Genomic DNA, 15,160 nt, shown 5'->3' on the forward strand with positions numbered 1-15,160 from the left:
CTTTGGAGAATAATTTTAGTCAGTATCCATATAAAGTTCAAATCACAGCCTTTCAGCGATTATATTAAAAGAAAAACAGTGTGACAAGATGAAATCCATTGTATGTATGGTCAAGTACATTTGTAAAAGTCGATCACAAGCCAAGAGTGCTAATTTTTCACTTTTTAAAAAATCAATTATATTTTATGTATTCATTTTTTCCATAATTAGGTGTTGAATAGTACAATTTACCTTCAGATTTTTCATTACTATGGATCATTTTATTGATATCTCTAAAAGACTACGACTCACTTTTCCTTTTTCCGTAATACCAATATAAAAGGACCAAGAGGCTTTGAAAAGTACTTTTTGGCCTTTTGCGATGAACGGGCATTCTTTATACGGTTAGGTTAGTTGTATCCTTTGAAATGGTTCTCAGGATTTAGCGCTAAATCTTGATGAAAATTTGATTATACGTCTCCAGACTTTGGCAGGGTTTGAAATGCGCGGCTGGATAGAAGGCGCATGGTATGGTCGGTAAAACGGCGATTACCACGCGCGGCGAGTTGCTTTTCAGAATAAATAGCCCACGGATTCATGTTGATCAGCAGTAGACTTTTTGCTATAGGGCTTTTTTTATGAAGACTATTAATTAGTGGTAGAATACATAATGTATCACGTTTAGGATACATAAAAAAATTCTGGACATTCAGTGAGGTTGCGAGTTGTGACTGTCCTAGATTTTGCGTATAATTTTGATGCATTGTGCTTACCAACTGTTTATGGTTAAGGTTGTTCGGTATGTTCCTGGCGATTCCATAAAATTACGTACGGCTACATTGCACCTGGAAATGGAGCCTTTGAGTTTGTATGCAAGTTTGGAAATCATGCAGCTGATCGTCATCAATGCTCTGTAAATATTTAATGGCAAGTTTTCTAAACTTTCTCCGTTGGTGGTGGTTGTTCATTACATAAGCAAATGTTTTTGTAACACTTAAGGGTGTTGCGTGCGGTGGACTGCTGTCACGTAAATAATTTAAATCATTGTTTTCATATGGTACTATTCTTTTAGAATATGGTTGAATAGAGATACATATGGAATTAATTTTTTTGTACAGATGCTCGTTTTGGGAATTAGTGTCCACTTGTCTTGTATAAGGAGATAACCAAAATGATTCCAGTGGAAAATATACAAGAGATTTGGGAATCCTTTATTCATGCTGAAAGTTCTACTCCAGAGGTATGTCATGCAATTCTTGGCCCATCACAAATTTTAATCATTCACGCACACATTGCAACTCGTACTCGAGTTTAATAATTTCCTAGATTTTAATTTAGTTCCACTGTTAGCTTTGGAGCTAACTTACTTTGATATGGAAATAGCGTACTTGAAAAATGATGGAAAGGAAGCAATACACGTGATTATTTGTTAGAAAAGTACTGTTTAATGTTGTGATGTGATTCCTGGCCGCTTTGGAAGCTTATTCACTTTTATATTTAGGTAGTGTATTAAAAAAATAACTGCTCTGAAAATGGTTAACACTGTAGCACTGTAGAAGGTTGATGAATATTTGTCTAGAAAAGTGATGGCCACTGGTTTATTTTCTATCGAAAATCACTGAAGAATTATATTTTCCGCGACCCATAAGAAATCGCTGTTTTTAGAACTAAGTCGAAAACCTGTTAAAGTCATGTGTAATTGGAGAAGCACAGATTTGTTTAAGTAAACGAAGATTTTTCTGTGAAATACCTCAAAGGGTAAGACACCGTATATGACAGATTTCTGGTGAAAAAATTCTGACAGCAGACACATTTGAAATAGGGTTAAACTGGTGTATTATAATACATGTCCATTGTAAAAGAACTTGAAGCCTTTTTAAAGAAGGCAACTTGGGAGAAGCACTTTTAACATCAGAATTTAACTGACTTGTTGTTTGTGTGAGTGAAAAGGAATTATATATTGATGCTGCAATTGACCATTGATAAGCAGTGTGGTGCTGTCCAATATTGATTAATAATAGGATTATCTCTTATGTGGCGTCATAAACAAAATTACTAAAATTGCTGTACTGGTGTAAGTCGACTAATAATTTTTCTCTACGGAAAGCAAATACCGCATTAATCTGGTGGATTGGTTGATTTTTAAATTTGGCTTGGTGCCAGTAGAATGCACGAAGTGTTATTGATTATTGTTTATTTATTAGCAAGTCTAGGGGGTTGAAACTTGGCCTTTATTTGATTTATCCACCATTTGGATAATGTAATATTGTACAATGTGTACTATAATTGGGAACCTTAATTTACACTAACCATGTTATTCACTTTAAATTAAAATGGGGCTGTGTGATATAGTAGCTGAAAATGAACACCTACCTAGCCTAAATAATAGAGATTAGGGTCCAAAATTTAATTATATTTAACCATTACATAGTCAAACAGATGTACACGTATATCTGAATCCCAGGACATTTTCACTGAATATCTGTGTTTATATGCTGTTCAAACCAGGTGTTAATTATGATAAAGCCCTGTCCAACAAAACTATTATTTTCTTCCCAAGATCAATCTGTGTTCCTAAACCAATCTTCTACTGTCACATTCCACCCCTCTATCACTATAAAATTTTTTACTCCAGGAACACCTGCAATTGATCACATGCCCTGTAAACTTATTTCTCCCTGTGGTTGCTTGTTGGGATATAGACCAGGGCAATAAACAAGTTTCTTGATTCGGCTTTTACTTTTACTATCAATTTTAATTGACCAAAAAAAGATATTGTGTAACTTACTCGCTCTTAAGTTCACGCTGCTAATTTACCATTTGGTTCAGTATAATTATCACCCCTCACTGTCTCTCTTTTCTGCAATATATTTCCCTGCCCCCAGGAAATGAGCAATCATAATTGCTCCCCCCTCCCCGGACTACAACCTTGACGTGGTGGAAGGGCTTGTGCGTTCCGACAACCCCTAGAGCTGTGCTGGCGGGAGTAATAATTATTGCTCCTGGTAGGGTCACCCATGCCAGATAAGTCGAAGGATAGGAGCCAGACGAAAGGTAGTCCACGCAGCGTCTGTTCCTCAGTGAGGCGGCTGCAATGGCGTCTGACCCCAGTGGGGCTGCCAGTAAGTGATGGTATCACGTTAAAAACACTACTGAGGAAGGCAACGGGAAACCACCTCAATTATCATTCCCAAGATTTAAATGATGTACAATACAGAGATTTTGAGTCCTGGCAACTACGGGGCTCGGCCCAATCGACCGTGTGTCGTGCCCGGCAGCGGGGCAGGCAAGGCTTCCGCGGTCGTCATCCCGCGAAACCCTCGCAAGGGACAACCAGCAGCAGCAGGACAGAAGACGCAGGAGAAGAAGACAAAATTAGTTAGAAGAGGAACGAGGAATGTTAGAACAATGATGAGGACAGGGAAACAGGAGAATATTAAGGTTGAGAAAAGGGGAAAAATAGGTATTTTAGGCCTATGCAAGGTGAGATGGAAGGATAGCGGGGATTGCTGGTGTGATAATTATAGAATAATATACAGCCGCGGGGACGAGAGCCAACGAGGGTTTGCCATAGCATTAAATGAAGACGTGGGAAGAAGCGTTGTCAACATAGAGCTGGTAACGAATAGATTATTACTAGTAGAGATAAATGTAGAACCGATGAACTTGGTTATTATTCAGGTATGCATGCCACCGAGCGAACATACGGAGGAAGAGGTCAATAGGATATACGATCAATTAGAGGACATAATCGCGTGTGTTCCGTCAGGAAAATGTTGATAGTGATGGGGGATTGGAATGCGACGGTAGGCGAAGGAAGAGATGGTGATGAGGTGGGGGACTACGGTTTAGACACGAGGAATGACCGCGGGGAGAAATCAGTTGAGTTCTGCAGGAGACAGGGGTTAGTCATCACCAACACTTGGTTTAGACACCACAAAAGGCGCAGGCATGCATGGAAAATGCCAGGAGACTGAGAAAGGTATCAGCTAGATTATATTCTGGTTAGACACAGGTATAGGGACAGTGTGATAAATTCGCACAGCTTCCCAGGAGCGGATGCGGACTCGGACCACAATTTAGTTGTTATGAAATGTAGCGTCCGTTTCAAAAAGAAAAGGCAGGGGCGGCGGGTTACAAAATGGAATGTAGAAGCATTAAATGGTTTGAAAAGGAAGGAATACAAACAGGCAGTAGAGGAAATCATGGAGGATGGTAAAGAGATAAGTACTATCGAAGAAAAATGGGAATGTATCAATAAAGGGTTGTCTAAAGCTGCAAAAGACACTATTGGAACCTTTAACACTAAAAGGACTAGGAAAACATGGATCACGGATGAGATGATTACAAAGATGGATGAGCGGCGAAAATGGAAGAATGTAAATACAGAGTTAGGCAAAATGAAGTACAAAGAATTAAACAATAAATTGAAGCGGGCAACAAATAAAGCAAAAGAAGCATGGTGGAAGACGCAGTGCGAGGATATGGAAAGTCTGCTGAGGAAGGGTGAAATCAGTGCGCTGTACACCAAAGTTAAATCTTTATCGGGAAGTAAGAAAGGGAGATCAACGATTGCAGTTAGAGATACGGCGGGTAAGGTAATAGTTGACACAGGAAAGATCCAAGAGAGATGGAAGGTGTATGTAGAAGGACTGTATAGTAAAGAGCTTAGACCGACAAATTTAGACTTAGAAAAGGAACATGACGTTGAGGAATATAGCTTAGGTCCAGGCATACTAGACGATGAGATAGAAAGGGCATTAAGGGAGATGAAACTAAATAAGGCCGTGGGGGTGGATAACATTCCCGTGGAACTATTGAAATGTTTAAGAAAATATGGGGGGAAGAGGCTATATGGGCTGATCCGTAGTATTTATGAGGAAGGAATCTGGCCAGAAGACTTTGTGAGATCAGTTTTAGTTCCTATTCCGAAAAAGGTAAAGGCTACATCATGTGAGGACTACAGGACAATAAGTTTGATATCTCACGCAGCTAAAGTTGTTCTCAGGATCATCAACAAAAGGACAGAGAGTAGGGCAAATGATTACTTAGGGGATGATCAGTTTGGATTTAGGAAGGGGAGAGGTACGCGTGATGCCATTGCAGTAATGAGATTATTAATCGAGAGGAATATAGAATACAATCAGGAAGTATTTGCCTGTTTCATAGATTTCGAAAAAGCATTTGATAGAGTGCATTGGGAAAACTAATGAGTATATTGCAGAAAATAGGAATAGATTGGAGGGAAAGGAGGCTAATCCGCAACCTGTACATGTCTCAGACTACACAGGTGCGAGTGGGGAACGGGGAGTCCTGATGGGCAGTGTTAGGAAGAGGTGTAAGGCAGGGTTGCCCGTTATCACCGTTGTGTTCAACCTGAATGCAGAAGAAATGATTAAATAGGCATGGGAAGAACTGGAGGTAGGAATGAAAGTGGGCGGGGAATTCGTAAAATCAGTTAGGTTTGCTGATGACCAAGCTTTAGTTTATCAGTCAGCCAAGGGTTTGCAGGCATTGCTGAGCGAATTGGAAATTCAGTGCGACAGGTATGGGATGAGACTCAATATTAATAAAACAAAGGTTATGCGATTTTATAGAAAGAAAATGCCTAAGCCAAACATTAAAATAGGATGGCAAGAACTGGAGCAGGTAGAACAGTTCACACGTATCTTTGTAGCGTTTTGGACCAACACGGTCAAAGTAGTAGGGACGTAAGGAGAAGAATTGCGCTAGGCAAAGAGGCTTTCACAAGGAGGAGGGAGTTGATGACGAGGACGTTGAGTAAGGATATTAAGAAAAGACTCGTAAAAACTTTGGTATGGAGCGTGGCTATGTACGGAGCGGAAACGTGGTCATTGAAGCAGGAGGATAGATGTAGACTGGAGGCTTTTGAAATGTGGGTGTGGAGGAGAATGGAGAAGGTGAAATGGACAGAGAAGATAACAAACGAGGAAGTGTTTGGTATGGTGAGCGAAGAGAGGGGTTTGTTGGGAGAAATCCTATGGAGGCAGGAAAAGTGGTTGAAGGGGGTAATGGCCGGCAGTGGGATGTTGAAGACTGTAATAGAGGGGAGAATGTTGGGCAAACGAGGAAAGGGAAGGAACAGGGTAGGGATGTTGGACGGGATGAAGGGAGGAAGAAAGTACTCAGAGATGAAAAGGGACCTGATATAGAGTAGGATGATGGATTTTGTGTTTTGTTGGGAGTAATAAAATGTTTGTTTGGTAGTTGTGTCCATCCAAAAACCTACCTTAACCGGTAGATTACCTTAAAAAAAAATACAAAGTCTGTAAAGTAAGGAATGAGACTGGCAACATAGTGTTCGAACTGGCAATACTGGAGGTGCTGGGCTCGGAGGGGCGGCAGGGGAATATGTGATCCGCCTTCAGTATTGGTTTGAACTCGCTTGTCATTTCCTTGTCCGTAGTGAGGTTATTTGTGAAACAGTATTATCTATTGTGTTCTAAAATTGAGTGACATCAATTTTAAGCAACGCTGTGATACCAGGCTTTTTTTGCTTCAGACACAGGCACAGTGCAACGGAAACTTTTGCTAAACTATAGCAGGCCTACAGAGATTGTGTTTTGTTGAGAGCCCAGGTTTTTCGGTGGTTTGAGGCATCTTCAGAGGGAAGAGAGACGACTGAAAATGAACCACGAAGCGGAAGGCCTTCATCTTCGAGAACCGATACAAATGTCGACAGAATCCGGGATCTTGTGCGTCCAGATCGTCAGTTGACAGTCAGAATGATCGGGGAAAAGTTGAATTTGCCTCTTAACACCATACATCAAATTTTGACCAATGAATTGGGGATGAGAAAAATCTGCACAAAAATGGTTCCAAAAAACCTTTCGCAAGACCAATAGCTGTTTTCGGCCAGTAAGCACATTCTTGTGGCTCCTCAGCCTCCTTATTTGCCTGACTTGAGTCCTTCGTGACTTTAATCTCCTCTTCCCAAAGTTGAAAAATCACCCGAAGGGAACTTCATTTTGGGGTAGTCGAAGAAAACATTCAAACGGCTGTAACCGACCAGCTGAAGATTATTCCAGCAGGGTCGGAGTTCCAGCACTGCTTTGAAGAGTGGAATAACCGTCTCCAGCTCTGTGTGGCTTTGGAAGGAAGTCATTTCGAGGGTGACTATATGAAATTGTGACTAAATGGAAAAATGAAAAAATATGTCTCATTACTTAATTTACAGACCTCGTACGAAGATAATAAATAACCAGAAATTTTAATGCATATGAAAATGAGTGCTAGTACCAGGAACATCCAAACACAGCATGGCAATGACCCATAAAGTCATGAAATATAGTGTTGGAATATTGCTAGCACATGATTAAGATAGAGAGAGATGACACAAAAAGGCTCAGTGGGCAGAGAGCCTTTTCCTCCTCTGGCTATCCATAAAATGTACTTTTCCACCGAATTTAAAAACTAATTCTCCTTGAAAGTATGCCTTCTCTTTCATTTGATGGATATGGAAAACTTGCACCTAGTGAAGGCTGAGCCTGTTAGGTTTGCCCCTCTGGCCATATTAGTTAAAGAAGACCTCCAGCGTGATGGTTTGGTGGCTAACGTACAGACTTCCCACCGAGTGTGCCTGGGTTCAAATCATGGAGACAACAAATATTTTTCCGTGGTATCCCGATCCCTACTTGAGGTGCTTTGTGGAGAGCACTTTGAGTGAGTACGCCATCCACGCACTGATGGGACGTTAAACTGTTTGATCCTTAGGCACCTTTTGACAAGAATAGGCTGGGTTTCTCTCTACCCTTCCTTTCCCAACCATGGCTAATGTTGCAAATGACCTTAGCTGTTGGTTGTCTCCCATGAAAACTCCTAAGACCTCCATGCCAAAAGTCTTCCTCGGTCGGCAGCACTTCTGGCAAAGTAGCTCCCGAACACCATCTGTGCCCACACAAGCCACCCACAAAATAAACGAGTGATGATGTCTTAAAGGTGTGTTTTGCTCCTCCTCTAGCACCCCAAAGATTACAATCCTGACTACGTAGTACATTGTTTATCAAAATCTTCAGTAATATTTTCTTCATGTCTCTACTTAGTTTCATTTGCATCAATAACAACCTCTTTTAAATTACAAGAAACTGCGGCGACAGTATTTTTTGATGGAGTCATCTGCTAATATACATTACCTCTTTTTAATCCATTCCTCTAATGAACTTCTCCCCCATTTCCTCCAAAACGCTGCTAAAATTAATGGACTTCCATTTGCTTTGGCTTACTTACTTTTACTTTACTATTAAAGTGAAATATGAGAGTCGCCTTGCCATTTCATAAGAATCTCAATACTTTGGTTTTCATATGGTTATAGCTGACAATCTTAAATTTTTCTGTTTGCTATGGCATCTCAGTGCTCTGTGAACCAATCCATGGAAAATGCATCAGTACCTTTGAAGAGGTAATTGTTAAAATGATATAATGGATCTGGCTTAGCATTGCGCTTGTTTCAAGTAGATGGTAAGTAAAATTTAGGCAGTACGTAATGCTTAACTTGAGCATATTTACACTGACAATGGTAGTTTTGTGTGTGGGAATTTTTAAAATGTCCCTTGAAATTCGTTATGGGGGAATGATGCTTGTAAATGCAAATGACTCTGCAAAGGAAATGATCATGGTTAGCGATAGTCAAAGAGGCTTGCATATGCAGATAAGGGAAGCATGCGTTAACACTTGAAGGATTAGATAGATGTCTGTGAAAGCTGCAGTTAAGGTATAACTTGTGGAAGGAGCACAAAGTTTTTGCTTTTTTAATATTAGTGTATGTAAATTATGTTTTGACTATACTAAGTTCTTTGCAAAAGTTCTTAAAAAAGAACCCAGATTGGCTTTTCAAATATCCTCATGCAATTATTTCTCTCTCTTTCTCTCCCTCTTGCATGACGAACAGAGAGCAGCATGGCTTGATGTCTTCCTGGCTGCTGTACTGGCTGAATCACGGGAAGGCAGGCAGATTGAAGAAATATTGTCTTTTTGGTGAGTACTATTTGTCAAGCAGGCATTTTTAAATGAACTTCTTCCTGTGCTGTGCACTTAATGCATCAAAATACCCAAAATATAACATAAACATTAGATGCTTTATGAGATAGTAAATATGACATCATAGATTTAAAATACTTCTGCTGTCAATTTTGATATCTGGTGAATGAGTTGGGTAACTCTTCAACTGCATTAAGTTTGTGGAGTCATAGCCTAAATTCAGGACGAAATATTATGTGGGTATCTTTTTCATATACCCTTCTCTAGGAGAAAAGCTGTAATAAATATTTTCAGCATTTTCTTAATGAACACAACAAGAAATGAAATTCAAAAATAGTTTACCAGTTGAAATATAAGATCTATAGAACAATGGAACCTTGCTTAATTAGCGGCTCGAAGAGCGAGTAATTTGCATTATTAGCAAAAATATTTTGCTCGAAAATAACTCTCTTAACGAGGACAATTTATCATAACAAATGATGATGAGAGGGGAATACCCGGAATTAATGTGTGCCTATTACTTCAGTTTGTGTTTAGCACTCGTCCTGGTTGCATCTTTGTGTGATCACACATCTTTCCAAACCTGCGTTCAGACATGTTAATTGGGATTTTTTGTGTTAAGTTTCATAATATTTTGTGCATAGTTATAAAAATGACCCCAAATAAAAATCCACCAGAAGACAGCCATAAGAGAATCATAATAACAGTAGGAAGAAAAGTAAAATTATTAAAAAGTGATGACGAGGTGTGAGGGTGACTGATTTAGTACGCACGTACAATTGGTCTACGTCAGGGATATGCACTATCCTCGAGGAAAGAGACAAATTTTAGGAGACAGATGTTCTAAAGGGAGTGACTAGAATAACAACGCAGTGATTGCGTATTTTCATTGGTATTGAAATATTACTTCTCATTTGGCCAAGAGAAAAGCAATTGCATATTGACACTATCAATAGAATATCAAGGAGATAACTTCAGGCGTCACTTTGTGGAAACGATACATATTGCAAAAGAAAGGAAAAACCAAGTGTTTCTTTTGCAATAGAATATCATTTGTGAGATTGGGATAGTGATTTTTACTGACCTCTTTAAGAAGATGCCAGGATCATCGATGTTCAAAAAGAAGTATTTAATGGAAGCCATGAGTGGTTTGAGAAGTTTAAGGGAAGAACCAGCATTCATGGAATTGTGAGTCATGGTGAAGCAGCCGCTCTTAGTCGAAGGCAGCAGAGAACTTCATCAGCAACTTCAAGAAGCTCGTGGATTAACTGCCACAACAGGTTGTTAATTATGATGAGATTGGTTTCATCTAAAAGAGATGATAAAGTGTACCTATACGTACGTATAGTATATAGGTACATGTAACAGCTAGGGAGAGTGCCCTGCCTGCCTATGTGCCAATTGAAGACTTTCATGCTAATATTTTGTGCCGATGCAAGTGTCAATTTGAAAATAAAACCCCAGTTTGTTTACGATTCAGAAAGTCTACAAGCCTTCAAGAAGTATTAAGTCCAAAACATCAGGCTAAATGAGAATTGGAGGTTGTGGAAAACTGTTGTATTACACCATACATATAAAGCATCACCCTAATAAGGAAGTGGCTATGTGCATTAGATATTAATTTAATGACAATTCTGATTCACATTTTTGCAAAATTTTGAATTTTTGGCAGAAACAAGTCTCTTGGCAGCTTTCTAGTTAAAAGCAATAAGGTACGTATCATAAACAATTAACAATTTATTTCAATTCTATTTTGCTTTTACAAATTGAATTTGCATTCCCGGTTGCTTCATTCTGCAATATAAGAAAAGGTGAATGTGATCCGCAATCCTAAACAATGTATATATATAACTTTCCTTGAATAAACATTGTACATAATTTATTTTTCCTGTTTAGAACTCATCATTGTATTTTACATTAATTTATATGCAAAAAATTGCTTCCCTGAGCAAGTGTTTCACTTTACTGGCAAGATTGCAGAATAAATTATGCTCATTGTAATAGGTTCTACTATGACATATACAAACAGGCAAAGGAAATAATTCAAGGAATGGGTTCATCATGCAAAGTTCCACTTTCTATGACTTCTTGGTGTTCACATTCACCTCTTGGATTCTTCTTAGTAAGTCCCTCTGAATTTCTGGTAGCCCTGGGCTTTTGTTGTTGTAAACATGAAATCTCTCTCAACTGAATTCTTGTACTCTTGGATTGCCATTCTGCCCACTCTCTTGCTCAACTGTTTCCAAGGCCTTGCTCACTTGTAAATTCACCGTTTTCACTCGCAAAATCACTAATTCTCAAATCCTAATTCCACTTTCAAAAATGACCTTTAGAAGTATATCCCTTAACTACGTAAATTTCACATTTGGCTTATATGCTTTAGGGCAGTTGTACAAGGTGTGAACAAAATGAGACCAGACTCATTTTAGTCTGCGCAAACCGTTGAACGGGTCGAAACAAGACTCAGTGCCCCATCTAGTGACACATCTGACGACTGAAAGGAGAGGTGTTGCGTTTGTTTATGTCAAGTCGTTATGCAGCGGTACATGTCTTAACCCATTCGTCGCCGTGTGCAACGGCTGCAATGTATGTTACTTGTAAGACTCATTCTTCAATGGTTTTTTCATTAAAAATCACCTATCGTTCATGAAATACATTATAGGTTGTAAAAAATATTCATAAAACTTTAATGTAATTACAAGAAAAACCTACCACTTGATAAACAGGTAATTTGAAGAGGAAGTTAATGTTGTAAACCGACACAATTTGCAATGGTTATATCCTTTGAAACCATGCCTTCAGCCAAACCACACGCATGTATCTGGTGAAATGGCTCCATTTGAAAGGCACTTGAAATTGAGAATACAGATTCTCATTCTTGTATTGGACGTCTTGATTCAGCTGTATATTTCATAGCTGTATAGATTTCCATATTATTATTGTGCTAATGATGAAATTGAAATGTTCATTGTTATATAATAGGTATTTTTCAATTACTTTTTGGTATAGGTATTTTGAGTTATAATTTGTCTGATAAAAGATAAAATTATGATGGGTGGTATTTCTGTTATTCCTTTGGCAGTTTGCATGGTGACATTTGTACTTTAATTGGTTGTGAGCTGTTTGCTGATGTGCATCGTATATGTTCATTTGCGGGAAATGGAGAGGATTTATCACCACTTCAAAACTATCTGATGAAAGGCCGTGGGTGGCGGAGTCTTGTCATGTTGGATATTCTGGATGTCAAGGTTTGCAATCCTTTTATTTATTATACCCTTGCACCTGAAAGGTAAAACTCTTTCTAGTTGGACAGTTCTTTATGGAAAGCAATACATGCAAGAGTTTCACTTATTTTTCAGGGTTTGTCTTGCTCTGAAGAACTTGCCAATTTACTCATCTCGTTGTATCCAGTGTGCTTGAGGTATAAGTCCTCGTCACCGTCAAGAGAGAACCCATTTGTGTTTGCCCGTGGTCTGAGGGGCCCCAGCTGCCGGTTGCACTCAAAGGCCTTGCGTAAACGAGGCAGTCGAAAGCAGGGATCGAACAGTGCCACGTCAGACAAGGGGCCAGACCCATTGGGACTTCACTATGGGGCCCTGGGACACTCACCACCGCTGCAGCAAACCTCCCTCACGGACTGCAGTGCAACAAGTGAATCTGAATTCTTGGAGGAGGCGGCATCTCTGGGTGGTGGGGGGAAAGCATCCACCATTGTCAAGATCCACCTCAATCCCATGGACTTTGATTACTTCACATCCATCGTGAGAAGTGAGGATGAGGCCTGCCTGAACCTCACAGATCGGAGGAACCGAGGCCACTTGAGTGAATTGGAGGCACCCAGCACAAGGGACTACAAGGCACCGGGTGATTACATCTTAGGCAATGTGAAAACAGCACTGGAGAGTGAGGTGTCAGTGCAGGAGTTCTGTGTGCTCTCCATGAGGCTTCTGCAGACACTGTGCGACTACAGCTACTGGGGCAACAATGGCCGACCAGACCAAAGTGAGAAGATAGCACTTCAGGTCCTGGCATTTGTCTTGGAGAACCTGCGAACCCTCCAGTTTGGGACGGATGTACCGGGGCCCATCTTGGAGATGAACGTTGCTTCCAGCCTCAAAGTGGACATGTGCTGCCTCCTGCAATCGGCGCTCTCCATGGTCCTCAAGTGTGGTGCACTGCTAACTGTTGCCCACGATCGAACACTCTGCACGGTGCTTAGGCTCCTTGAGGATGAGCTGCTGAAGACATATGATGAGGCGCCAGCTGTGGTGGGCTCAACCAAGGAGAGTCTGGGGGTCAAGAATGATCCCAAGGGCTCCAACCAGGAGTACATCTTTGGATTGGTGAACTGTGTCTTTCTGTTTCTTCAGTCCCTGCTCGACTCCCACAAGCCAGGAGGTGATGCAGTTCTGGAGGTGTTCCTGGACACGTTCTGGCTCCTGGAGAAGAGTCTTTCGGGGTCCCTCCTGGAGAAGTTGGTGGTGCACCTGTCGAGGGCAGAGGGGCAGTGGGGAGAGAGAAGGGGTGACCTGCCTCTGGCGTGCCAGGTGGTGGAGGAGGTGGGCTCCCTCGCATTTAGGGTCAAGCAGGTGCGCCTGGTAGTTGCACTGAGAGAGGGCGCCCTTGGGCAGCAGCAGCAGACATTGAGGCGCAGACAATCACACCGTCGCAGGCCATCACTGGGGCAGGTCCAGAAGGCAAACACCAGCCATCATCACCTTATGCATCACCACAAGATGGATGTCTTTGGAATCCCTGGATTGGCCGCACCAAGATCTGGCAAGGAGAATGCCGCACAGGTACCGTGCGTTGCCTCGCTGTTGTTTGCCAAACTGGTGCGCCTGCTGGCCAGGGACGATATTAGTGTTGAGCTGAGGACCCATGTGGCGCAGGTGGCTTTGGGGTGTGGCTCGTGTTGCTGCTTCCCATCGTTGCAACTGCTGGATGCTGTCTCGGGAACTTTATTGAAGCGGCAAGAGGAGTCCAGCAGGACCCTGCACATTGTGTGCTTTGCCCTGTTGGAAAGGGTTTTGTACCCTCAGTTGTGGGGTTGTGTCCCGTCCTTGGCCACCTCCCTTGGCCCACCTCCCACTCACCTCTGCTGCCTCAACTTCACGGACGCCTCCTCCCAATCCCTCCTCTCCCTTGGGAACATGAACTGGAGACACACCACTGCAACTCCTGAGGGAGCATCCATTTGCGATCTTGGCATTGCATTTCCCTCCCTGGTGGCACAGACAGCATCCCAGAGTTTCGGTTTGGGAGATGATCGCTCTCAGTGGTTCAGATTGAGATTCTACCTACAGCTCATTGAGTCCCGAGACCTGAAACTTTGTCGATCTACTTTAGCCCATTTGCTTCACGTTGTTGCAATTGCCTCGCCCAAAGTCCTCCGTGAGTTGTTGGATATAGTGATCTTCCCAACGTTTGTCTCTGCCAAGGGAGATTATCTTAATTCACGGTGTGATGTTGCCAAGTTCCGCCTGTTGTCATGCCTGGCTGTGTTCTCCTGCTATCTCGGGAAGTGCCCAGACTTCACGCTAGCATTCTTTGACACTGGTCTCGGGCTGGAGCACATAATGGATCTTATATTTCTCCCAGAGTTTTCTCAGTCATGTTGCAGTGTTTGGGAAGAGATAATACTGATTGGTGTGCAGAAGATGCTGGATGATGCCAAAATGCTGAGGTCTGTGGTCAGTACCTGTTTGCAGGAAACGCATTCCTTAATGATATTTTCCAAGACAATTGATGCATTTTCTGGGAAAGCCGCCACATTGCTGAAAGCAGGTTATGTTGGAGATTCAGGGAACAAATTATTGGCTGGTCTCATAAGTAATCTCTTTGAGGAGTACATGGCCATTTCGAGTAATGGATGTGGTTTGGTGAATGAGGATGGAGTGGAGGCAACGGTTCCTGTCCAAAGTGTCCGGGGGGCAGCACCACCTGGCACCACAATGGTCGGTGAACTTCTTGAAAAGGTTCAAATGGGGAGTGAAACCTGTGTTGATGTGGTGAAATTTGCAGCCATGTTTTGGAATTCCTGTGCCAATTTGGTGTTGAAGAGTGAACCCTTCAAGGAATTTTTCTCATCTTCTGCCATCTGCAAAAAAGGTTATCTGCTACTTCAAATGTTGGTTCTTCACATAGTTGGTGGCTGCAGTATGGGAGGAGGTAATGCTTTTGT

The 15,160-nt window shown here is 41.5% G+C and overlaps 1 protein-coding gene across 3 annotated transcripts in view; it reads left to right on the forward strand.

The window, feature by feature from the left end:
• The first annotated feature begins 590 nt into the window (after window positions 1-590).
• mv (lysosomal-trafficking regulator mauve) overlaps window positions 591-15,160 on the forward strand; it is a 187,632-nt gene continuing 173,062 nt past the window's right edge. For 2 of the 3 annotated variants that reach the window (XM_071584371.1, XM_071584373.1), the window contains exons 1-5: window positions 591-906; window positions 1,098-1,219; window positions 8,888-8,973; window positions 12,059-12,224; window positions 12,336-15,147. In XM_071584371.1, the coding sequence (XP_071440472.1) occupies window positions 1,151-1,219; window positions 8,888-8,973; window positions 12,059-12,224; window positions 12,336-15,147 (3,133 nt within the window). In that variant the 5' untranslated portion in view covers window positions 591-906; window positions 1,098-1,150. The remainder of the gene's footprint in view (window positions 907-1,097; window positions 1,220-8,887; window positions 8,974-12,058; window positions 12,225-12,335; window positions 15,148-15,160) is intronic. The other variant, XM_071584372.1, reaches the window with a different exon arrangement.

This window comes from Hetaerina americana, unplaced genomic scaffold (genome assembly GCF_022747635.1).
Source record: "Hetaerina americana unplaced genomic scaffold, ioHetAmer1.1.p SCAF_18, whole genome shotgun sequence".
NCBI lineage: Eukaryota > Metazoa > Arthropoda > Insecta > Odonata > Calopterygidae > Hetaerina > Hetaerina americana.